The sequence below is a fragment of the Malassezia sympodialis genome, genomic scaffold, assembly GCF_000349305.1.
Source record: "Malassezia sympodialis ATCC 42132 genomic scaffold, msy_sf_10, whole genome shotgun sequence".
NCBI classification, from domain to species: domain Eukaryota; kingdom Fungi; phylum Basidiomycota; class Malasseziomycetes; order Malasseziales; family Malasseziaceae; genus Malassezia; species Malassezia sympodialis.
The window spans coordinates 102827-127130 of record NW_017387808.1 but is presented as its reverse complement, the minus strand read 5'-3'; the positions used below and the strand labels follow the sequence as shown (position 1 = coordinate 127130).

Genomic DNA, 24304 nt, shown 5'->3' with positions numbered 1-24304 from the left:
TCACGTGATTGGATGAAGGATGTGACCACGGCGCCCTCGGCGCAGGGACGCCATGGCCCGGGGGACTATGGCGAGCCACAGCCTAAGGTCTCCTGGTTGGTTGGCCAAGAGGAGCCCAGTATGGCCATTCGTAGTGATTGAAAGTGTCAACACGAAAGAAGAGCATATGGAGGACGACTCAATATATAATAAGCACTTTAGAGCGCCAGATATACGACTGCGATGACTATTTCACGCCGACTCGGCTTCAGGCGACACGCGCAACAGCGACTCGTCTTTGTTCTTGCCCGTGTAGTCCCACAGGTTCTGTAAAGTTAGCACCATTGTCGCGACGCGAAGACGTACGTTCGTCGACGAAATGCCCATGTAGATGAGCGAAGGGACACCGAATCCCCAGAGCAGCAGGATGGGTGCATTCTTGGGGGTCCAGCGGAAACGCTGGTACATAGTGTTGTGCTGAGCCGTGTTAGTGAATTTCGACCACGCAAGAGCACCTACCATGTTCTGCCACCGCTCAATAGCGGGGTCGATCTTAACAGAGCCTAGAAAGTAAGATTATGTACTTTGTACGCACGATGGTGACCGCCAGCCATAGTGAATGTGCTTGGGGAGAGGGTACCTGGGAGGAGACACGGGTGCGACGAGCGCCTCGAGGCGAATCAGATTAGTCATCCGACCCATGTGACCCTCTTTGAGCCACGACGCCATGCAAGTCCGCGCGCTCCACAGGTGATCCGATGGACCGTCGCCGCTCACGGGTGCAGTACGACGATGCTGAGCCCTTGCCCATAGGGCAGGCAGATGCCTATGAATCTGAGAGATGGATTCGAGGCCAGGACAGGTGGACCGAGGACCGGAGGTCCTGGTCTCAAGATACTCACAATAGGCCGCGCGAGCGCTCGCGAGAGGCCCAGCGGCGGCCCTCATGGCGCGACCGCGACCGCGACCGAGGACATCTACCTTGGAGCGGGAGAGACGGTGCCTCTGGGGAAAGCAGATATCATGATGACTATGAGAGGAGAGACCGCTGGGGCGCTCGGCGTAGCCATGACAAAGAATCGCAGCGCCCCCAAGACGACCGGCGAAGCACACGAGAGCGAAGCCCTGTGCCCCAGCGTACCGCGAACCGTGAGGACTCACGTGAAGCCAAGCGCTACAACCAGAGCAAAGATACCCCCCTCTCCGGCGATACAGACGATGCCGAGGCCGACCAGATGGCGGCCATGATGGGATTTGGGAGCTTTGGAACGAGCAAAGGCAAGCATGTTGAGGACAATTCGGAAGGATTCGCCGAGATCAAGAAGGAGCATAGTTGGCGGCAGTACATGAACCGGTATGTGGGATCCGTCGTACGTGCTTACTGGGCAGGAAAGGAGGCTTTAACCGGCCTCTGGACAAGGTTCAGTAGATTCGTTCGAATTGATTGTCTGTCCGTGCAACGGCGCAGAGTCGGGCTGCAGGATTGAGTGGTCTCCGTGCGCCCAGCCAGGCGCGACTTTGTGCAGGTAGGCTTGGCGCTCATGTTCCTTTTTTTCCCTATAATGCTGCAGGAACGTAGCATGTTCCTCACGCTGGGCGCGGAGCTGATCTGCGGACAGACGGGTGGTCTGCGCCTGGGCCAGGCTCTCTGCAGTGAAGGGATAGACGCAGTATGCGTCCATGCTGGGCGGAAGAGGGTGCATATCCGGTGCTAAAGTGATACGAGACGGTGCCTGGCACTCGGGTGCTTGCACCAGAGTGAGGCGCTCCAGCCAGACATGGTGCAAGTCGTGCAGACCCATGGACTTGGTCGCTGGGGCGCAGGTAGAATTGGGCCGAATTGGCCCTCCACAAGTCGGGGAACGCTGACATTTTCTTCCGCGCTTGTATGCGGCTGGTTGCGGTACGGAATTGGGGGCCGTATCGCATTCTCAGCGCTGCAAGAAGTGTCATGTCGACTAGACCAGGGGCCGAGAATGGCACAGAAGAAAGTCAAGCGAAGCGCGTGAAACTGGATACGGAGATGCCACCACCTAGCGATCCCCGGATGCCAGTGTTTGACAAGGGCCTATTTTTGGCGCCTATGGTCCGCATTGGGTCGCTCCCCTCGCGTCTACTAGCGCTGGAGTATGGCGCGGATCTCGTGTGGTCGCCGGAGATTGTAGACCGTGCGATCATGGGCACGACGCGGCGCGTCAATGCGTCGACGGGCCTTGTCGAATACATGAAGGACGACAAGCAGATCTTCTCGTGCCACCCGATCGAGCGCCCCTATTTGATATACCAGGTCGGCAGTTCGACGCCCGAGAATGCAGCAGAGGCGGTGCGCATCGTCACGGCACACGACGACGTCGCGGGGGTCGACCTCAACTGCGGCTGCCCGAAACCGTTTTCTACGCTCGGCGGTATGGGGGCGAATTTGCTCACGGAGCCGGATTTGCTGTGCGAGATTTTGCGGCAAATGCGTCGTGCCGCGCCGCCGCATGTGAGTGTGACGTGCAAGATCCGGCTCCTGCCCACGCAGGTCGAGACGCTGGCCCTCGTTGAGCAGATCGTGCGGACGCGCACGATTCGCGCGCTGACGATCCACTGCCGGACCAAGCCCATGCGGCCGCGCGAGGCCGCGCTCGTGGACCGATTCCGTGAGATTGCAGAGCATGTATCGAAGGTGGCCGCTGAAACTGGGCAGAGTGTGCCCGTCATCTACAATGGCGACTGTTTCGGGGCGAGCGATGCACCGCGTCTGCGCGAGCGGACGGGGGCGTCGGCTGTGATGATGGCGCGCGCGGCTGAGTTGAATCCCTCGTGCTTCCAGTTGGAGCGGCAGTGTGTTGCCACGGTCATTGCACCGCGCTGGATGCACTATGCAGTGCGCTTTGACAATCCCTTTGGGAACACCAAGTACTGTGTGACGCAGCTGGCCTTCTCCACGATGGCCGGCGCGCGCGAGTCGGGGGGCAAGCGGGTGTCTCCGCTCCCGAAGCGCGAGCTCATACGGATACGGACGGAACTGAGCCAGTCGCGCACAGATGAGGACATGGCACGCGCGCTGGGCCTGCCATGGCCCCTGGATACCTCCGAGGCGCTGGCGTTGCTTCGCCAAGCCTTGGACAGGCGTGTAGAGTCATAGAGCCACGTGCCTCCACTGCCGAGCTGGCGAAGACCTTCCAGTCCCACCATGAACGAGGCCGGGGCGGGCCACAAGGTGCCGTCGTACCATGCGCCGCCCTTTACGTCGAAGCTGAGTGGTGCTACAATCCACGAGCTTCGTTGCCTAGACACGCGGATCCAGCTGGGTTTCCACCTGGTGCCGCACATTGTGCAGACGCTGTACGCTGAGCTGCCGACGAGCTCGTATGTGCTGTTCACCGACGCCCATCTCGAGGCGCTCGGCGTGGTTGACCAGTTCCGCGAAGCGTTTGAGAAGTATAGGCCAGAAGGCAACGCATCGCGCGTACTCGCACACGTGCTGCCACCTGGCGAGGAGAGCAAGAGCCGCGAGACCAAGGCAGGCATCGAGGACTGGATGCTGGCGCACCGCCTGACACGCGACACGGTCGTGCTGGCCTGCGGTGGCGGCGTGATGGGCGACTTGGTGGGCTTTGTATCGGCGACGGTATGTGGACGAGGCTGACACCAGTTCATGCGGGGCCTTAAGTATGTGCAGATTCCTACGACGCTGCTCGCCATGGTGGACTCGGCCGTCGGCGGCAAAACGGCGATCGACCATCCCTACGGCAAGAACCTCATTGGCGCGTTCCACCAGCCGCAGTTTGTGTTTGTGGACGCCGCATGGCTCCTCACTCTGCCTGAGCGCGAGTTCTGCAACGGCATGGCCGAGGTGGTGAAGACGGCGGCGATTTGGGATGCCGACGACTTTGACAAGCTCGAGAGCGAGTCCGAGTCGATCCGCGCGGCCGTGCTCAGCGACGAGGCGCGCGCGGCTCCGGCCGGCCTCGGGCACACGCTCGCCACGCGCACGCCGTCGCAGACGCTCCTGCTCGATGTGATCCGCGGGAGCATCGGCGTCAAGGCCCACATCGTCACGATCGACGAGAAGGAGACTGGCTTGCGCAACCTCGTCAACTTTGGGCACTCGGTCGGCCACGCGATCGAGGCTGTGCTCACGCCCGCCATCCTGCACGGCGAGTGTGTGGCCATCGGGATGGTGCTCGAGGCGGAGATTGCGCGCGCGATGCACGGCCTACCGCAGGTCGTGATCGGGCGGCTCGTGCGGGCGCTGACGAACTATGGACTGCCCGTCACGCTCAAAGATGCGCGCATCGCCGCGCTGCCGCAGGCGCAGGCCATCACCACGGCGCGTCTGTTGGACATTATGCGCGTCGACAAGAAAAACGCCGGCACGGCCAAGAAGATTGTGCTCCTGTCGCGCATCGGCGCGACCGCCGAGGAGCGGGCCAGCACCGTGCCGGACGCCGTGATCGCGCGCGTGCTCGCGCCGTCTGTCCAGGTAAGCTCGTCGCGCGGCGTACCGCGCGAGCCGGTGACGCTGCCGACGCCCGGCTCGAAGAGCGTGTCGAACCGTGCACTCGTCCTCGCTGCCCTCGCCGAAGGCACCTGCCGCCTGCGCAACCTGCTGCACTCGGACGACACGCAGGTCATGATGAACGCGCTGCGCACGCTGCGCGCCGCGGACTTTGCATGGGAAGAGGACGGCGCTCAGCTCGTCGTGCACGGTGGTGGCGGCCGCCTGGAGGCGTGCGACAAGCCAGTGTACCTGCAGAACGCTGGCACCGCTGCCCGCTTCATGACCGGCGTCACGACGCTGCTGCGGGATGGCACGGTGACCCTCACGGGCAATGCGCGGATGAAGCAGCGCCCGATTGGGCCGCTGGTGGACGCCCTCCGTGCGAACGGTGCGGACATGGCGTACGTCGAGGCGCCGGGCGCCCTGCCTCTGTGCATCACGGGCCGTGGCGGTCTGCGTGGCGGCGTGATCCGCCTGGCCGCGGACGTGTCGTCGCAGTACGTGTCGGCGGTGCTGCTGTGTGCGCCGTACGCCCAGGATCCCGTCACGCTCGAGCTTGTCGGCGGCAAGGTCATTTCGCAGCCGTACATCGACATGACGGTGGCGATGATGGAGTCGTTTGGCGTGCGGGTCGAGCGGGTCGCTGAGCATGTGTACCGCATTCCGCAGCAGGCCTACCGTGCGCCAGCCGTGTACACGGTCGAGAGCGACGCGAGCAGCGCGACGTATCCCCTGGCTGTCGCGGCGATCACCGGCTCGACGGTCACCGTGCCGTCGATTGGCTCCGCGTCGCTCCAGGGCGACGCGCGCTTTGCGCGCGACGTGCTCGCGGCGATGGGCTGTCGTGTCGAGCAGACCGAGAACAGCACGACTGTCACTGGTCCGCCGCCCGGCACGCTGCGGCAGCTCGGCGAGGTCGACATGGAGCCCATGACCGATGCGTTCATGACAGCCGCCGTGCTGTTCGCCGTGGCACAAGGCACATCGACCAAGATCACCGGCATTGCGAACCAGCGCGTGAAGGAGTGCGACCGCCTGCGTGCTACGGTCACCGAGCTTGCCAAGTTTGGCGTCGAGGCGCACGAGCACGACGACGGCATCGTGGTGTATGGCCGCTCGATCGCGGACCTGGCGACCTCGGCGCCCATCGCCTGCTACGACGACCACCGCATCGCCATGGCCTTCAGTGTCCTGGCCAGCGTCGTGCCAGGCCAGCCGACGACCCTGGAGGAAAAGCGGTGCGTCGAGAAGACGTGGCCTGCCTGGTGGGACGTGCTCGGCACGCAGCTGCGTGTGCCGCTCGCCGCTGCGGACGAGGCCATGTCGCTCGTGCCGGCGCCGCGCGCGTCCGCTGACCTCTCGGGCTTACCCGGGCGCTACGCGTCAGACGCGACCATTGTGCTGATCGGAATGCGCGCCTCAGGCAAGTCGCACATTGGCCGCCTCCTCGCTGAGCGCATGCACCGCACGTTCGTCGACGCGGACGAGGTGCTCTCGCAGCGCTTTGACCTGGGCACGTTTATCGCGCAGCATGGCTGGGACGCCTTCCGCCAAGAGGAGACGCGCGTGCTGGAGCAGCTCTTGCGCGAGTGTGCGCACGGCCACGTCCTCGCACTCGGCGGCGGCGTCGTCGAGGCACCGGCCAGTCGGGCGCTCCTCGCCGCGTTCCAGCGCACGGGCCCTGTGGTGCACGTGGTGCGCCGCTTCGAGGAGATCGAGGCGTTCCTTGCGACGAGCCACCGCCCGCCGTACGGCGAGCCGCTGCGCGACGTGTTCGAGCGGCGGCAGCCTTGGTACAATGCGTGTGCATGCTTCGAGACGGTGAACGAGGGCGACGTCGTCACCGCGCTCGTGCGGCAGCTGGCCCCGGCGCTCGGCGCGCCTGTGCCGGCGCGACCTGCCTTCTTCCTCTCGCTCACCTTTTCGCACATCCGCGACGCACTCCCCGTGCTTGCGACGGCCTCGGCCGGTGTGGACGTGCTGGAGCTGCGCGTGGACCTCCTGGACCCGGCGGGCATGCCGTCTGTCGACGAGGTGCGGGCGCAGGCCGTCCTCCTGCGGCAGCACTCGCCACTCCCGATCCTGTACACGGTGCGCAGCGTGTCGGAGGGCGGGCGGTTCCCTGACGACCAGGAGCAGGCGTACTGGGCGCTCGTGCGCCTCGGCGTGCGCCTCGGCTGCGAGTGGGTCGACGTGGAGCTGCGCCGCTCGCCGGACGCGTGGCGCGAGCTGCGCGCGCACCGCGGGCCCTCGCGGATTGTGGCGTCGGCGCACGACACGGCGGGACAGGTGCCGTGGACGTCGCCGGCGATGGCGCAGCTGTACGAGCGCGGGCACGAGTGGGGCGACCTTGTCAAGCTCGTCGGCATCGCCCATTCGGTCCAGGACAATGTGGCGCTGGAGCACTTCCGGGCGGCGCGCGATGCCTCGACGCTCATTGCGATCAACATGCAGGCGGCCGGCCAGCTTTCGCGCGTGCTCAACCCGCTTCTCACGCCCGTGACGCACCCCAGCCTGCCGAGCAGGGCGGCGCCGGGGCAGCTAAGCGTGCAGGAGATCCACGCGGCGCGCCACCTCCTCGGCCTGCTGCCTGCGCAGCGCTTTGCCCTCCTGGGCACGCCGATCGTGCACTCGCTGAGCCCGCTCATCCACAATACTGCGTTTCAGCTGCTGGGCCTGCCGCACTCGTACGCGCTGCACGAGACGGCCGAGGTCGATGCGAGCGTACGTGCGCTCGTGCGCGCGCCCGACTTTGGCGGTGCGAGTGTCACGATCCCCCACAAGCGCGACATCCTGGCACTGCTGGACACGCTGTCGCCTGAGGCGCAGGCCATTGGCGCAGTCAACACGGTGGTGCCACAGCGCGACGGCGAGCGCCTGTCGCTGCACGGCGAGAACACGGACTGGCGTGCGATCTATGAGCTGGCGCACCGGGCCCGCCGCGCAGCGCGCACGGCCCTCGTGATCGGCGCCGGTGGCTCGGCGCGCGCCGCACTGTATGCAATGCACAGGTTGGGCGCCACGACCGTCCTCCTGTACAACCGCACGTACTCGAAGGCCGCGGAGCTTGCGGCGGGCGTGCCTACCGAGTGGCGCGTGCAGCCGTTGCAGGCGCTCACGGACGCCGCTGCCCAGGCGCCCGACGTCATTGTGAGCAATGTGCCGGCTTCCGGCACGTCGCTGACGCCGGGCGGCGCCGACATTGTGCTGCCGGCCGACCTGCTGTCGGCCGGCGGCGGCGTGGCGATTGACATGGCGTACCGCCCCGAAAAGACGCCGCTGCTCACGCTCGTCGAGCAGAATCCTGCATGGCACGGTGTCCGTGGCCTTGAGATCCTTCTCGAGCAGGCCTTCCACCAGTTCCGTCTGTGGACGGGCCTGCCGGCGCCGCACGACGCCGTGGCGCGCGCCGCGTGGCACGCGTACCGCGCGCAGGCCGAGGCTCTTAGCACGTGATAGATTCGCCCGCGCCTGTCTCCTCCCACGATGGCGCTGCTAGCTCGGGCGTTGGCGCCCCGTTTGCTGCAGCCGCCGCGGGTTCTTCATGCGTGTGTGGGTCGCATGCCCCTTTCTGTTGCGGTGCCAGTGCGTGTGTGCGTGCCGCCGCTCGTGCGGTGCCTACACGCCGGTGGCGTACAGCGCGCGGCCCCTCCTCCGAGCGGCGACGACAAGCGCACGCGCGGCTCGGTGGCGCAAGACGACGCCGTGCGCGCGCGCCTGGCCGCGGCCAAAGACACTGCGCCTGCTCCGCAGCGGCCCGGTGCCCTATCCCAGGTCGTCGTGACGCTGCGTGACATGATCAGCGCACGTACGCGCGGCGCGGCCAGTGCCAGCCGGTTTCCCACGCTCCCGCGCCTCATGGCGCTCATGTACCCCGAGTACCGCGGCATGGCGCTCGCTATGGCGCTCCTGCTGGTGGCGTCCGCCGTATCGCTCTCTGTGCCCTTCACGATCGGCAAGGTCGTCGACTTCTTCTCGTCGCCGGATACCTCGCTGCCGTTCGGCCTGAGCATGTCGACAGTGGCGCTCCTTCTGCTCGCCATATTCGCGCTGGGTGCTGTGGCGCGCGCCAGCTCCAATATTATGCTGGAGCTGGCAGGCGTGCGCGTGATCCAGCGTGTGCGTGAGCGTGCATTTTCGAGCGCGCTCAGGCAGGATGTGGCGTTTGCCGATCGCGGGGCCGGCGACACGGTCAGCCGCATCAACATGGACTGCAACATGGTCGGCGAGGCGATCACGACGGACCTGGCCGATGGCCTGCGTTCCGCGCTCACTGTGACGGCCGCATGCTCGGCCATGTTCTACATCTCGACCAAGCTCACACTCGTGATGATGGCTGTGATCCCGCCCGCGGCGCTTGGTGCGTCGATCTACGGGCGCTACCTGCGCCACCTGACGAACCGCACACAAGAGGCGGTCGGCACGATGACGCGCACGGCTGAAGAGCGTCTGAGCCCGCCGGCGTTCCGGACGATCACCGCATTCAACACACAGGCCCACGAGGCGGCGCGCTTCAACCGCCAGGTGAACGAGATTGCGGCGCTCCAGACCAAGGAGGCGTACGCCGGCGGCATCTTCCATTCGGGCCTAGGGTTCGTGGGCAACTGTGCGATTGTGACGCTGCTCACGTACGGCGGGCACCTCGTGAGCCTTGGGCAGCTGACCGTCGGTGACTTGACGTCGCTGCTCATGTACACGGCGTACCTCGGCGGCGGTGTGATGCTTATGACGAGCTTTTTTACGTCGCTGATGAAGGGCATGGGCGCCGGTGCGCGCGTGTTTGGCCTGCTGGACCGTACGCCCGGCGTGCCCCTCGGCCAGGGCCGCTCGCTCCACGCGGAGCAGGTCGACAAGCGCGGCGCGCACATCCGCTTTGACGACGTGCACTTCCGGTACCCGACGCGCCCCGACACGCCTATCCTACGTGGCGTCAACCTGGACATCCAGCCTGGCACGAGCGTCGCGCTCGTGGGCACCTCCGGCGCGGGCAAGTCGTCCGTGCACGCGCTGATGATGCGCTTCTACGAACCTGACGCAGGTGTCATCTCGGTCGACGGCCGGGACATTCGCACGTTCACGCCCGAGTCGCTGCGCGCCATCATGGCGCTTGTGCCGCAGGAGCCCGTGCTTTTCGAAGGCACGATAGCGGAGAATATCTGCTACGGCACACCGAATGCTACACGTGCGCAGATGGAGCGCGCGGCGCGCGCGGCGCACTGCACCGAGTTTATCGAGGCGCTGCCGCAGGGCTTCGACACGCACATCGGCCCCCGCGAGCTGAGCGGTGGGCAGCGCCAGCGCATTGCGATTGCGCGTGCACTCGTGCGCGAACCGCGCGTGCTGCTGCTGGATGAAGCGACGTCGGCGCTCGACTCGGCCTCGGAGCTGCTGATCAACGAGGCGATCACCTCGATTATCGAGCAGGGCCGCACGACGGTGTGGATCGTTGCGCACCGCCTGAGTACGTTTGTCTCACTGACCGCAGGCACAATTCGCGCCGCCGATACCATCCTCCTTCTGCAGGACGGGCAAGTAGCCGAGGCGGGCTCGTTCGAGCAGCTGGATCAGCCTGGCACGCGCTTCCGTGCGCTGATGCAGTCGCAACTGCAGGCGCCGGCGCCCTTGCCGGTGCGTACCGATGTGGCTGACGTGTAGGCAGCATGGCCTACTGGCAAGCGCGCCTATTCAACGCGGCGGCACATTCCGCGTGCGCCGACGTGGAGCGTCGACGAGGCCCTTGCGAAGGCGATGGCGCGCGAGCACCGCACGCCGCTGCTCGACCACGCGCGGCTGGAGCGTTTGCACCGCCTTGCCGCCCTGCAAGTGCCAGCGACGCCTGCGGCGATGGACCAGCTGCGCGCCGAGCTGGAGCCGCTTGTCGCTATGTTGCACGTGGCGCTGGAGACGGGGTCGCTCGATGAAAACGTATCCGCCGCGCCGCCGATCACGGCGCTGCATGGCGAAGCGCTCGAGACATGCCGCGAGGCCGATACACTGCCCCTGCCGAAGCGCGCATTCGAGAAGGGCGGTGGACGTTGGCGCGCTGGCTTCCTCGTGGCAGGCGACGTAGACGCCTCGTAGGTCTATGGCACGTGCAAATAACGCACCGAGCGGCGGCTCACGGCATAGTCGACGCCGGTCCACAGCGTCGTGCCGGCGACGACGCACTCGAGTACGGTTACAGCGCGCTGCGTATGGGGATGCGTGCGCCATTCCTCAGGAAGGAGCGGCAGCAGCGTCAACATGCCCACAAGCACCAGCTGCAGAAACGTATTGCCCTTGCTGACGCGCGTCGGCGTCACATGCACGCTCGGCAGCCGTGGGTTAAAGTAGCGCGCGAATGTGCGGGGCGGCGGCAGCGAGCGGTATCGCATGTAGAAGGCGAGGCCAACGAGAAACACATCGCGTCCAAGGATGAGCAGCGCGAGCGGCCATGGCATGGCGCCGCCCACGCCCAGCGATAGGACCATGGTCGCCATCAGCAGCTTGTCTGCGGCCGGGTCTGCGATACTTCCAAACACCGTGCGGCTCTGGTATCGCCGCGCGATCCAGCCGTCCAGCAGGTCGGTGCTGCCCGCGACGGCCAGCAGGCCCAGTGCGAGGGGCGCCTGGTGCGTCGCGACGGCCCACCCAATCACTGGGCATAGGCCTATGCGCGATAGCGTGAGGATATTGGGCAGCGTAACAATGTCTTCGGAAAGCGCCACAGCCGGAGGGGCCGGCTTCGGTGCCGGCGTCTTGGGCGGCGCGCCGCTGCGCCACCGGCGTGCCGCGTCGAGGCCCACGCGCGTAGCGCTCACACAGCCTAGCGCTGGCCTCCGGCACACCTCGGTCCACACAGGCCGGTACACGCGCATGCTGGCTCCAGTGTGCGCCGCGAGGCGCGGCACAGCGCCCATCCGCCACAGCATGGAGTGGGGCAGGTCTCGCGGACCTTAGGTAAGCACAAAAGGCGTGGCCGGCGAGCGCCGCCGCGCTGGACTACGATGGCGCCGGGGTATGCACAGCGGTTCCAGCCGGTCATCTTCAGTGATGCCGGCTCGAATCTGTACCCGCTGTGTGATCTGCCGAATGATACGCTGCCAAAGGCGCTCCTACCCGTGCTTAACCGCCCGATGATTGCGTACCCGCTGCAATGGCTCGTCACCGCCGGCTTCCGCTCGTGCCTGCTGGTAGCGCCCGTCGCCGAGCACTCGGCGCTTACGGCTGCACTACGCTCGTTGTACCTGGTACCGCCTGGTGGCGCGCGCGAGGTCGAGGCAGGCTCGGCACAGGCGGCAGCTGTCGCGGCGTCGGCGTCCACGGAAAGCAACGTGTGTGTGACGATGGGCGGCGCGACATGCGCGGTGCCTGTCGGCGTGAGCGGCCTCGTTGAGCCCATGCCGGCAGCGCCGGTGATGCACGTTGAGCTCGTGCCGAACGGCCCCAAGGCCGGCGAGGCCGTGCGCAGCCTGCGCCAGCCCTCGCAGATGGTCGAGCGCACGCGCTGGGGCACCGCGCAGCTGCTCTACTGGCTCGCCGCCACGCGTCAGCTGGACCAGGACCCCCTCGTCGTGCCTGTGGACCTGATCGCGCCGCACATGCCGCTGTCCAACTTTTTGACGGCGCATCTGAGTGCCGTCGGCGATTCCCCCACCGTCTCGTGCCTGTTCTACGAGCGCGGCGCTGGCGAAGGTACCGGCAAGGAGCGCGAGCGCGATGGGCCCGCGAATCTGTTCACTGCATACGATCGCGTACCGCTCCGTCTGCACGAGGGCATCCAGGTGTGGCCCGGCGGCGCCAAAGATACCTTGAGTGTGCACGAGCCCCTGCTAGTCATGGACTCGGACGATGTCTCTGACAAGAACTCATCCGACTTGGAGCTGCGCATGAGCCTGCTGTGGAAGCACCCCTACCTGCGCATATCGACCTCGCTCCTGGACTCGCACGTGTATGCGCTGCATCTCGCGCCCCTGCTGCCCCTGCTCGAAGCGCATCCCGAGCTGAACCACATCACTGAGCAGCTCGTGCCGTTCATCATCAAGTGCGGCTGGCAGTCGCGTCTGAGCGCTAAGGCCGGCTGGCGCCTCGATGCTGCGCGCAGCACCGACGGCGCCTTGCCGACGTGGACCAGCGTGGCGGATATGGACGCCCTGAGCCCGCCGTTCCAGCCCCGCTGTGAGATGCTCGTATCGCGGCTGCGCCCTGAGCCGCAGCGCCCGCGGCCGGCCGCGCAAGTTCTCGAGGCGGAGAAGCTCAGCGCATCGACGGCGGACGAAGGGTTCGTCGCGCGCGCCAATACCGTGCCGACGTTCCTGGAGTGCAACCGCTTCCTGCTCAAGCTCGCGAGCTCCCAGGCCATGCAGGCCGGGCTCGCTGCGCCATTCCCCATGCCTGCGACCTTGGGGTGCGGCACGGTGCCGTTCGAGGCGACCAAGGAGGACGAGAGTCCCATCCATCCCCGTGCGCAGCTGTCTGCCGACTGCCTCGTTGGCACAGGCACGCAGATCGACGAGCGTGCGACGATTAAGCACTCGATCCTTGGCCGCAACTGCGTGATTGGCAAGGGTGCGCGGATTATGCGCTCGGTGCTTATGGACGGCGTCGTTGTGGGCGACAATGCCAAGCTGGAAAACTGCATTGTCTCGTCGTCTGCCGAGATCGGCGAACGCGCACAGCTCAAGGAGACCGATGTCGGGCCCCGGTACCTCGTGCCGCCCAACACCGAGTCGAAAAATGAAAAGCTCGTAGTGTACGGCGAGGACGAGCCTCCTGCTATGTAGCCCTGGATCCCTCCTCACGATCACGGTACGCGAGCACATACGCTTTGAGCTGCTGCCGCTCCGCTGCCTCCTGCTCTTGCTGCTGCCGCGCGCGCACAGAGATCGAGGCAGCCGCTGGCACTTGGATCTCCTTGGTAGCTTTGCGCGAGAGCAGCGAAAAGGTCATAAAGTCGGGCGAGGACACGGTCGGCGCTGCTGGCGGCGGCCGTGGCGGGACGGAGGCACCCGACAACGCCTGCCGCGTGCGCTCTAGCGTCGAGCCACCCCCGCTGAGCCAGCCCGGCGCCGCATTCGCCTCGGCCATAAGCAGCGCAAGCTCATGCTCTAACTCGTCGTCCGCTTGCTCGTCGAGCGCCGCCTCAGGATCCAGCTCGTTGTCCGACGCACTCGCTGGCTCACCCTCCGATGCATACAGCGAATCAGTACCGTCCTGACTGTCTGACTCGTCACCGGAGCTCGCCCACTCGTCACGCAGGTCACGGGGTATCTCACTGTCGGACTCGTCGTTCCCGGGGCGATGCTCTGTGCCGCCCGTCTTGACAAGCCCAGCCACAATACTCGTCAGGTCCCGCTGGTAAAACAGCGGCAGAATTTTGTCCAAACGCTGCGCGAGCGCAGCCTTGGAGGGATGACGCGAGCGGCGGGGCCGCAGCTGGTCCAGTGTTTGCTCCACTTGGTACGCCACGTCCACGGGCGGCATCGGCTTAGCGAGCAGGTAGTACTGGAACGCTGCCAAAAAGTCGTCCATGCGCTTACGCCATGGATGGGCACTAAACGCCTCACCACACGTCTGCAGAAGGGTGCACACAAGGCGCACACGCGTGAAGTCGTCGTAGCGGTCGGGGCGGTGCACACGGCGCACCACCAGCCGCCAGAGCTGGTCCAACACGGCTTCAGGGGGTATCAGTTGGCATTGGAACAGCTCCCCCAGGTAGCGCACACGCGCCACACGCTGCTGTCCGGCCATATAATCGGTCCGGCTCAGGTCTGTATCAATGCCCTCCACCACCCGGTCCAGCACACGCACCACAAACGGAGCGTGCCACGAGTGCAGTACGCGCAACAGGTCGGCGAGGACCCGCACGCCCTCGTAGCGGACACGCCACGGCGACGTGAACATGTCAAACAACAGGTCCTCCATACTCGCGTCCTGCCAGTCGAGCGCGCGCACCAGCTGGCTTATTCGGTCCATTTTCATCTCCGTCAGCTTCTCCTCGAAGAGGTGCACCACAAATTGCTCTTTGATCGACAACGTTCGGTGCACCACCACAGGGTATTCGGGCGGCACACACTTAAAATACGCATTGTCCAGCAGCAGGCCGTGGTGCTCTTCTAGGTGGTGCGCCGCGCGCTTCCGGCGCATCTGATCCAGCACGTTCTGCATAGGCGCATTCGTGGCAGGCATTCGGTACAGGTACCGCCCACACGTCTCGAGCAACAGGGCCAGCATTTCCAGCGACACGCGACCAAAGTCATCCAGTAGCCTGCTAAACATGTGGAAGACAATATGCTCAGGCACCAGCCCAAACTTGGTGAGCTCGCCCAAGTACACAATCGCTTGACCGCGCGTCTGCGCATCCATCTTGCTCCGCAAGCTCATGCGGCGCAGTCGCTGGTCCACCTGTTCAACCACCGAGTCTACCAGTAGTGGCATATACGGATGCAAGGTGGCGATCAGACGCGCGTAATATGGCACTAGGTCCCATCGCTGTTTAGGCACGCTCAACAGCCGTTCCACAAGGCGCTTGCGCGTTGCCGGCTTCGTGTAAAAGGCCAGCTCAATTGCAAGCTGATCCACCATTTCGCGGTTGCCCAGCAACGGCAGTCGATCCAGGAGCGACGTGAGCGAGCTCAACTCCTCGGTCTCTGTGGAGGCCTTTTTCGGATCGTCCCCTTGGGCCCCGCCCGCTAGCAAGCTCGGTGGCACATGCGCGCGGAGATCACACACATCTGTATAGAAGTTGCGGGTCTCCTCATCCTCCCAGGGGCTCTTCCCCGACGCGAATTCTTGCTCTGTCCGTGCGCTCATTTCGGCCAAGGTGGACTTGGCGCCAAGAAGCAAACCCTGTTTCTGCACTGGCTCATTTTGCGGATCCGGGAGGTCCAATCCATGCACTTGAAGCATCACAGAGATCGCCTGAGTTGACTCCATAAGCGTCTTTGTCTCCTTGGCTTGTCGCTCAAACTTGGCTTGCCGGTCCTCGAACACCTCACCGTGCCGAATATAGGCGTCCCGGTTGCGCTGCGCTTGCTTTTGGAGGCTCGCATGCAGTCGCGATGCATGGCGCGTCAATGTCACATAATAGGTTTCAAACAAACGACGAAACTTGGTCTGCCACTCCTCCGATACCAGCGCCGTGGGTGAGGGGGATGAGTCCCCCACCGTCATCCACGGCTGGCCTGCCTCGTGCTCCGGCACAGAAGCAAGCAAGATAGAGCCGTACGAACGTAACAGACCTTGCACAAGCGATGTATATATGTGGTCCCGATCTTGTGCCAACTAATGTCAGAGCCTCGTACACACCAAACTGCGCAAAATCCCAAATAGCCATTCCAAACCATGCCTCAGTACGTCCTGCTTATCCAAGGGCCCCACGAATCCCACAAGTACAAGTTCGGTCACAATGCGTGCCAAAGTTCGGTGGCGGGCAGTCCGATTGGCTTCCTCCTTTTGCGCCTGCTCCGCACTCCCTTCGAATACAGTCGCCGCTGGTACTAACTCTTGCGCTAGCGCGCTCATGAACGGCTTCGTAAATTCATCGCCACCAAACTTGACATGCAAAGCACTGAGGATCTCCACAGCGGCATACCTGTCTTTCAAGCTAGTGTTTCTCCAAAGTATCTCTGGCAGGCTCGGCACAAGCTCGTCCAAGTATTTGCGCAGATTCAAACATGCAAGCTCCTGCAATATTTGAGCTTTTGATTCAGATAAGTTTGGCTGCTTTAGTCGTTTTATAAAGGCCGAGTTACGGCGCAATGACGAGTCCAAGGACGTCGGCGCCGGCGCAGGGCCTTCGAGCCATACTCGCACATTGACATCACGCAGGTCTGTCCTCCATTTTTCCCGGTTCTCCGGACCTCCCGTTTCAGATATTGGTCCCACGCTCATCCCGTTTGCTGATGGTGACCTATTAGCGTTGCACATCCGTGCTCATGGCATAAGGCAAATGTACGGCCACCGACACTGCCATCGCATGGATGATTAGTCATAGCATTGTTTGCGTTGGTCGTGCCGTCTCTACTCAATGTCTATGATCCTGAGAACAGCTCTGTCACCTAGATTACCATATCATCGATAAATTCACTATAGCTTCACATGGTCTGGCCAGGCATCTTCGCTGCATCCCCCACATACAGATTGTCTGGTAGCTTGATGGCCATGCAGGATCCTGCACCAGAATGTATAGACAGCCTGGCCTGCACAAGCAGAGCTCCACAAGGATGCCGGCGCGTGGCCCTGTCAAGGGGCTCTGGCGCGTGGTTTGGACCAATAAATTATAGACACCTTTTCTGATTGGCCCCTGTTTAGACCTATTGGCTACCCCTCTACAACAGGAAATCACAATCCCATCTCGGCTTTCATCGTTACAACCATCTCGGCTCCCGCATTTGTCTTATCGACACTACCCTTCTTCCAAGTCACTTCTATTCTTTTCTCTCCCCTTGAGCTGAATCAAGCTCATCACCTGTCCTGGATTTCGCGATCGTGTCGTGGCCCGGTTCTAACGTACATTTCGCTGACTCGAAGACCATCCTTCCACACTTCCCATTTTGCCCAATCCTTGAGCTTTCTCATCAACCACTGTGGTACTTATCCTTTCCTCCCTGCAATTAAACATGACTGATCCTATTTTGGAGTCTTCTAGTCACACGGCTGCTGAATATTCTATGGATGATTCAAACGCATCCACATACAGTGCTCCGCTTCCCACCACACTTGCTCCTACCTTGCCGGACTTTGTGGGCAGCGGTGTTTCGGGATCCCAAAGCCCTGCTTCTTTTGTTGTGTCCTCCCCAGCTGTGTCTTCTGTGACTGGCACCCCCGCTGTCGCCATGTCCCCCTATACCCAGGCTGTTGCTGCGCCCATCGTCATGCGTGCTCTCATTATCACTAGCGATGCAAGTGTCATTATAGGAAAGCAAGGTCGCCATATCAATGAGATTCGGGAGCTGAGCGGTGCGCGCTTAAACATTAGCGAAAGCATTCCATCGAATCCAGAGCGTATCTTGACAGTGTCGGGTGCATTGGATGCCGTCAGTAAGGCTTTTGGTCTGATTGTCCGTCGCATTAATGATGAACCGTTTGACCAGCCATCACTGCCGGGCTCTCGTGCTGCCGCTATTCGTTTCATTATCCCTAACTCCCGCATGGGCTCCATCATTGGCAAACAAGGAAGCAAGATCAAAGAAATCCAGGAGGCGAGTGGCGCAAGACTGCACGCAGGAGAGACCATGCTTCCTGGGTCTACGGAGCGTATTCTCAGTATCACTGGTGTGGCTGACGCATTGCACATTGCAGTGTACTACGTTGGCACAATCCTCCTTGAGCATCCTGACAGGAATTCCAATAACTTGCCTTATCGCCCCTCTTCTATCCCTCGAACTATGGCTACTCCTCAGTTTAGCCCGGCTGTGAGCTCCCCTGCTTCTAGCTCGTTCGGATTTAATGCTGCTGGCAGCCCTCAAACACTTGGAACCACTCTGGCCCCTGGTCTTCAAACACAGCAAATATTTATTCCCAATGATTTAGTTGGGTGTATTATTGGTAAGGGTGGTCAAAAAATCAATGAAATCCGACAACTCAGTGCAAGTCATATCAAGATTATGGAACGTAGTGCTGGTATTGCCGCCGGAGGTACTGGCTCTGAACGCCTAGTGACAATTACTGGCCCTCCTCCGAACATTCAGATGGCGGTAACTTTGTTGTATCAGCGTCTTGAACAGGAGAAAATACGTCTATCCCAGAATCCATCTACGCTCCCTTAGTTTTTTTTCTCAGTTTATGATGATGCTCGTGGCCTTGACTAGTGATTTCCCATTTGATGCATGACCCGCATGTCATAGCCGTATTTTCGCGTCAAAAGCTCGGGGGATTATGTAATACACCGAGATCCCGTGTAAAGCCTTTAACGTTTAGGCCAACGTTCTCCCGCTTCGATATCTTCCTTCCTCATGCCTGCTACGCATGTATCAATCGGCTAACAACCCAGTGGTTCTGACGTTTTCAAGCTTATTTTTGCTATCATTCTACCTCCTCTGGGTGTATTTTTGGAGCGCGGTTGCCACGCCGACTTTTGGAGTGCGTGATATAGGACGATGGCGTTGACACTCTCCAGTTAATATCCTGCTATCCTGTCTTGGTTACATCCCGGTACGTTCGTCTCTGAGACATATATGCTTACACCTATAGGGCATCATTCATGCTGTGAGTATTTACTCCCAGCGCTTCTAACGTCCAGGTGTATGTATTTTTTCATTGGACCCCTTTTTGGGATCTAATGAATATGTTGAGAATGGATACTAACCCGACCTGTTCCCTATTTGGAAACCTCTGTTACTCTTTTCAGCTTTGTCATGTATGTGTACTTCAATTAACTAACGCGGCAGTCTCAAATATTAAAGTCGGGTGCCAGCGTATTGGTGGCAAGTGCCACAGTGTATAGAGAAAAATACTTCTATGCTTGGGCATTCCGCCTTCCTCTAAATGCTATCATTACGTACTTACAATTTTTTAATCACTTAAGGCGACAGTTTTATAGTCCAATTAATTTTCATCTACAGAAGTCAGAATTATACGCGTGTGTCTAACTTGGTAGTAAATATTTGATTCGTCTCGAAAGCGGTACGGGCTTAAGTCAAACATATTGAATTTCATCCATGCGTCTTACAGGGCAGAAGGCATAGGCGCCTTGCTGGAGCCTCCTTCAAACTTGTATGAGGTCACGAGCGACTCAATGATGTCGCAAGCACCTACCGTTCCACCAGCTTGCGCAGCCTTCAGTTGCCAAGAAAGCGCAACATGTTGGAATGTGTTGTGCTCATCATTGACGAGTTTCGCAAGTTTGGTGCTCATATCGACGGGGTCGAACCGAGGCGACTTTTCCGCCCACAAACCGACGCCAGAGTGCTGCACATAAAGACCAATATCATGAGTATCAACCCACTGGGAAACACAGAATTGCGGAATACCGTGCGCAATAGCTTCATTGTACGAGTTGCCACCGCCATGGTGCATGAACACGGCCAAAGCCGGGTGTTGCAGCACAACTTCGACATCGGGGATCCAGTTCTCACGACGAATGTACGGCGGCAAGTTCGCTTCTTCAAGTGAAGGGATCGGCTGCACATCGTAAGGCAGCTTCGGCACCTTCCAAAGTACCAGGGCGTTAGGGGCCAGCTCATGAAGCATCTTCAGAGCCTCCACAATGTTATCATAGTCTTGCCTGCTGTAAAAGAAAATGCTTCCCATGTTGATGTACAGAACGCGCTTTCCATCACTCATAGCCTGATCCATCCAAGTCTTAACAGCATCATCCGACGTTGCCTGCACATTACGCATCTCCTTCTCCAGCCTGGAAGGAGTCAAACTGACGGAAGGTGATGACGGGGTGTTTGAACCAGACTCAAGGGCGGCACGGCGGCTAGCAAAAACAGGACTCGATGGCGCACGGGTACTGGGAATCATACCTCCCTTAGTAGAGAAGCATGGTCCCACAAAGTACACAGACTTATCGTAAGCATCCGTAGGATAGATGTCCATGCTGGCTACGTTGAAGGTGATTGTGGCGATCTGTTGAGGAAGCATACCGGGCGTAGGAGTCATAACAGAGTCACAAATTACATCCACCGGCTTAAGGCCAAGCACCTCCCTGCGGAAGCGGCGACGACGAATAGGCCAAGGGTTAAAGAAAATGAACTTGAACCAAATGAACATGAACACAAGGTTGCGGAACAAAGTAAAGATGCTAGTGCCAGCTTTGCGACCACCGCTCATAGGCAAGGGATTGGTCAAAAAGCCTACATTGCTAGCCACTGCTGAAGATGCACCAGGAGATGTCTCGATAAAAGGACGCTTCGTCAGACGAGCAGCATCCACGGCAAAGGGACTGAAGTTATCCACAAGTAGCATGTCGGCATCAAGCTTCTCGCACAAGTCACGAATGCGGAACACAATGTCGCGATACTCTGTCGAGGCGCCGGGAACAAGCTCAATAAATGTACTAAGCCAGCCCCAGATGTCACCAGGGTTCGAGCGACAAAGGTCATGGAATTGATCCGTTAGAGCCACAGCTTTATTCGTGTAGTCATCCATAACATCACAGGACCCAAGCGAAATAAAAACCAGCGGGCAACGCTTTAGATATTCTTCCGACGGCGTCGACTCAGACTGCACGGTGTAACCCATACGGGCCTGCAACTTCTGGAATTTATGATATACAGATTCCGACGAAGCTAGGACGGCCTGGTTGCCACGGAGCGCCAGCTCCTCCATCACCGCAAGGAGCGGGTTAATTTGACCTGTGGCTGGATTACTGATGAACAGGTAACGACGACGAGCAGGTAGCGAGAGCACCATCGTGGTAACACCAGAGAGCGAAAATTTACTCAGCTCTTCTTTTATGACACATGAGCCTGTCCATTTTGCGCATAAATTGGACAGCTACTCCAATGCGCACGCCTCTCAGTACCGTTGTGAAATCCGGTTTGTGCACTGTATGCCCCTCGTGAGCAAATCAAATTGCTCCCCCAATGCTAATATGCAATAACCAGGGTAAACCCACAAAAAGATCTCGTTTCTACTTTGTAAAAATAAGCTTGTTTTTAGTATTTCTTATTCGACGCAGTCCAGGGTTTACCGGGAACCGTTGCTCAATTTTTGCGGACTTGCCAAGCCTGGGCAATAAGTTCGGCATTTTAACGAGCTATCTTGACCCTTGCGCTACCATGCTGAAAATGTGTAATCATTAGTCATACGTATTGCGTAGACCATAATATTCAATGTTTTGCGACATGGAGTCCATGTAGAAGTAATTCATTGGGCCAACGCACGTAAAACCTGGTCGCAGGAAAATTCTATCTACTCACCCTGGGCCGAGTCCGAACGTAAGCCTTAGTTGCTTTGCAGACCTATGTACAGCCAATCGATTGCAATTGATTAGAGCTCATAATTCCAGGTCGTCGTTCTGGCCTGATCCCGTGTACAGCCTCAACACTCATTCACCATGGATTCCTCAAGTTTTCCGATTGGGAAAGATGTCCTATCCATTATTGGAGTCGGCATTGCTCTTGTTTTGGCCTTGCCAGTGGTGTTCATTCTCAACCAGATCGTCGGCGCTATCTACCGCATGACGATCGGTGAGTGGTTCACACCTTGGAAGCACATTCCGAAGGTCAAGCAAACGGACCCGCTTGCGTTATTCTTTGGTGACTTCCGTGCAATCAAGAGCCAACAGCCTGCTGACCAGCATGTGAAATGGATGAATGAGCTCGGCCCTGTGTACCGCTACCGTCATATGTTCCAGGTGCACCGTATTTTGCTCGCCGACCCCAAAGCTATGTCGTACGTTCTCAGCCCCGCCAAAGCCTACCAGTATCCCAAGCCTGAATATACTAGCGCCTTTTTGACTGCAGTGCTTGGTGAGGGTCTTGTGTCTATCGAAGGTGAAAAGCACGCTCGTCAACGCAAGATCATTGCTCCTGCCTTCGCCCCAGGTGTTATCAAGGAGTATCAGCCAGTGGTCCACCGTCACGCTAAGGCACTTGTTAAAAAGATCAACGAAGTTATTAAGGAGGAGAATGCTCGTCGTGCAGGAAAGTTTGGTGCTGACCATCTGCTTGAGGGCCAAGCCCCATCGGACCGTTCGGTTACCTTGCAGGACCCAGCCCACCAGGCTGTTATCGATGTTCTTTTCTGGCTCTCCCGTACCACGCTTGACATTATCGGTGAAGTCGGCTTTAGCTTCATGTTTGATTCTCTCAACCACGGTGATAAGGACCCTCTCGCCAATGCCATGAACGTCCTGATGGGCGCTGTTCTAGACCTTGACCTTTCGACTGCCATCTTGGTCATTTTGTCCGAGAAGCCTGGTCTCAAATGGATCCGATATCTCCCAACCAGTCGCCGTATGCGTATCAAGAGCGCCAAGAAGACTGTCGAAGAGCACGCTCACGTCATTGTTGACCGTCTGCGCAACGAAATCCTTGCTGAGAACCAGGGTGTCTCGAAGGACATGTTCGATGACATGGGTGACTCGCGTCCCAAGTCGCTTGTGTCACGTATGATCCGTGCAAACATGGCCACTGATCTGAAGGCATCTGAGCGCATGTCGAACGCGGAGCTTATGGGTCAGATGACCACGCTAATTATTGCCGGCCACGAAACCACTGCGACCCAGAACTCTTGGGCCCTCTGGCTGCTTGCCATGCACCCCGAAGTTCAGGACAAGCTTCGTAAGGTTCTCCAGGAAGCTGTTGCGAAGGAGAATGCCGAGAAAGACGATTTGCCGGAAGAAGAGCAAGCGATCTACGAGTACCAGCCTGTTCGCGACATCAATTCTATCAAGTACTTGGACGATGTTGTGAAGGAATGTGTTCGTATGCTTCCTTCGATTCCTAGCACTCTTCGTGTTGCTCTTAAGGACGATGTGGTCCCTCTCTCGCGTCCCTACAAGCGTGTGGATGGTAAGGGCACTTACAACTCTGTTTTCATTCCAAAGGGTCATGAGCTGTTTATTCCCTTGAACGTGGTCTCTCTTTCTAAGGATCTATGGGGTGAAGATGCTCAAATGTTCAACCCCGACCGTTGGGACAATATCCCTAAGAGCGTGATTGATGCGAAGATGCCTCCTGGTCAAACTTTCTCTTTCCTTGCTGGTCCTCGTTCGTGTGTTGGCAAGGGTATTGCATTCCTGGAGACGCAGGTGATCATTGCTCACTTGCTTCTGAACTTCAAGTTTGACATTGTGCCTAACTGGGACCTCATTCAGCGTCAACAGATTGTTCGCCGTGCCTTCGTCGAAGGCCAATGGAAGGAGGGTATTCGTATGCCTCTGATTGTGACACCTCTGAACCCGTAACCTCCATTGCGGATCTATCCCGTTCCCCATTCATCCTTGGTATAGATAGGAAGGAGAAATCTTCTTTGCTATCATTTAGCACAAATATTCTAGATGGTATTTCATACAAAAACCTATTGTGATGCGGCAGACTTCGAAGTGAAACCGCCAGTGGATCCAAAGCCACCGCTCCCCCTTTCAGTCTCATCGAGCGTCTACGGTAAGCTCATTGTCACACATACTTCGACTTCTTCAATATCTGGCATAGAAATCTTCTCAACAATCAACTGGGCAATCCTGTCACCAGCATGAACTTCCGTCAGCGCAAAGTCTCGTACATTGGAAGTCTTCGGAACCAAAGTTGAATAGCACAACTCCCAGTAGTCCTCTGTAGTCACAGTCAACGACACCAGCTCCGGTATCAATGCCATGCTTGACAGCTTAATGTTAACACATGTAATACATACCCAGACCACTACGGGGTGCCACACGACCATAATGTCCCTCGGGTAGAGCAATGTGAATTCCGGTTTGCACGACGGCACGTCCTCCCTTAGGAATCAAAGCATCCTCGCATGCATAAAGGTCATAGCCAGCAGCATGTTTACTACCACGAGTAAGTAGTTTTGCCTTCGGATAGGCAGGGTTCTTACGCACAAGCAGACGCATCGACATGGTAGGAAAGTGATAATTGATTCTCGGCGCGCCACGCATTGGAGGCGCGCCGCGCCGCGTAACATGTGGAGGTTTAGTGGCCCAATCACGACCGCCAGGCCACCCATGCCGCATAGCCTCGTTGCATGTTCGGTGGCATCAGTTCGTCTTCTAGATGGTATATTTCATAACCGACCTGTTCTGTCCATACTCCGAGGAATGAGCGGGTGTTATCCACATCTCTGAGCTGAGCTATCAGTAGAATGACTGTTTTCCGAGGCTCACAGAAGGTATTCAAAGTTGAGATTAGCGGCGAATGTAAGGCAGGATTGAAGACGCAATCGATGCAGACGATCAAATCAGGG

At 59.6% G+C, this 24304-nt stretch overlaps 9 protein-coding genes across 9 annotated transcripts; 6 read left to right on the top strand and 3 right to left on the bottom strand.

Annotated features, from left to right (window-relative positions):
- Positions 1-925: 925 nt before the first annotated feature.
- Positions 926-3109, top strand: MSY001_2205 (uncharacterized protein; the record flags this gene model as incomplete). Its single annotated transcript, XM_018884044.1, has 4 exons — positions 926-978; positions 1046-1333; positions 1490-1605; positions 1947-3109. The coding sequence occupies 4 exons, from the start codon at positions 926-928 to the stop codon at positions 3107-3109; spliced, it is 1620 nt and encodes a 539-aa protein (XP_018740743.1).
- A 48-nt stretch (positions 3110-3157) lies between these two features.
- On the top strand, positions 3158-7924 carry MSY001_2204 (uncharacterized protein; the record flags this gene model as incomplete). Its single annotated transcript, XM_018884043.1, has 2 exons — positions 3158-3595; positions 3620-7924. The coding sequence occupies 2 exons, from the start codon at positions 3158-3160 to the stop codon at positions 7922-7924; spliced, it is 4743 nt and encodes a 1580-aa protein (XP_018740742.1).
- A 402-nt stretch (positions 7925-8326) lies between these two features.
- On the top strand, positions 8327-10123 carry MSY001_2203 (uncharacterized protein; the record flags this gene model as incomplete). Its single annotated transcript, XM_018884041.1, has 2 exons — positions 8327-9929; positions 9954-10123. The coding sequence occupies 2 exons, from the start codon at positions 8327-8329 to the stop codon at positions 10121-10123; spliced, it is 1773 nt and encodes a 590-aa protein (XP_018740741.1).
- Positions 10124-10551: 428 nt separating this feature from the next.
- On the bottom strand, positions 10552-11379 carry MSY001_2202 (uncharacterized protein; the record flags this gene model as incomplete). The annotated part of the gene is made up of 1 exon (XM_018884040.1): positions 10552-11379. The coding sequence occupies one exon, from the start codon at positions 11377-11379 to the stop codon at positions 10552-10554; it is 828 nt and encodes a 275-aa protein (XP_018740740.1).
- A 75-nt stretch (positions 11380-11454) lies between these two features.
- MSY001_2201 (uncharacterized protein) lies at positions 11455-13230 on the top strand (the record flags this gene model as incomplete). Its single annotated transcript, XM_018884039.1, has 1 exon — positions 11455-13230. One exon carries the CDS (start codon positions 11455-11457, stop codon positions 13228-13230), a length of 1776 nt encoding a protein of 591 aa, XP_018740739.1.
- Positions 13231-13250: 20 nt separating this feature from the next.
- On the bottom strand, positions 13251-15619 carry MSY001_2200 (uncharacterized protein; the record flags this gene model as incomplete). Its single annotated transcript, XM_018884038.1, has 2 exons — positions 13251-13368; positions 13464-15619. The coding sequence occupies 2 exons, from the start codon at positions 15617-15619 to the stop codon at positions 13251-13253; spliced, it is 2274 nt and encodes a 757-aa protein (XP_018740738.1).
- A 1448-nt stretch (positions 15620-17067) lies between these two features.
- On the top strand, positions 17068-18216 carry MSY001_2199 (uncharacterized protein; the record flags this gene model as incomplete). The annotated part of the gene is made up of 2 exons (XM_018884037.1): positions 17068-17200; positions 17249-18216. The coding sequence occupies 2 exons, from the start codon at positions 17068-17070 to the stop codon at positions 18214-18216; spliced, it is 1101 nt and encodes a 366-aa protein (XP_018740737.1).
- Positions 18217-19114: 898 nt separating this feature from the next.
- MSY001_2198 (uncharacterized protein) lies at positions 19115-20806 on the bottom strand (the record flags this gene model as incomplete). Its single annotated transcript, XM_018884036.1, has 1 exon — positions 19115-20806. The coding sequence occupies one exon, from the start codon at positions 20804-20806 to the stop codon at positions 19115-19117; it is 1692 nt and encodes a 563-aa protein (XP_018740736.1).
- Positions 20807-21452: 646 nt separating this feature from the next.
- On the top strand, positions 21453-23306 carry MSY001_2197 (uncharacterized protein; the record flags this gene model as incomplete). Its single annotated transcript, XM_018884035.1, has 1 exon — positions 21453-23306. The coding sequence occupies one exon, from the start codon at positions 21453-21455 to the stop codon at positions 23304-23306; it is 1854 nt and encodes a 617-aa protein (XP_018740735.1).
- Positions 23307-24304: the final 998 nt, after the last annotated feature.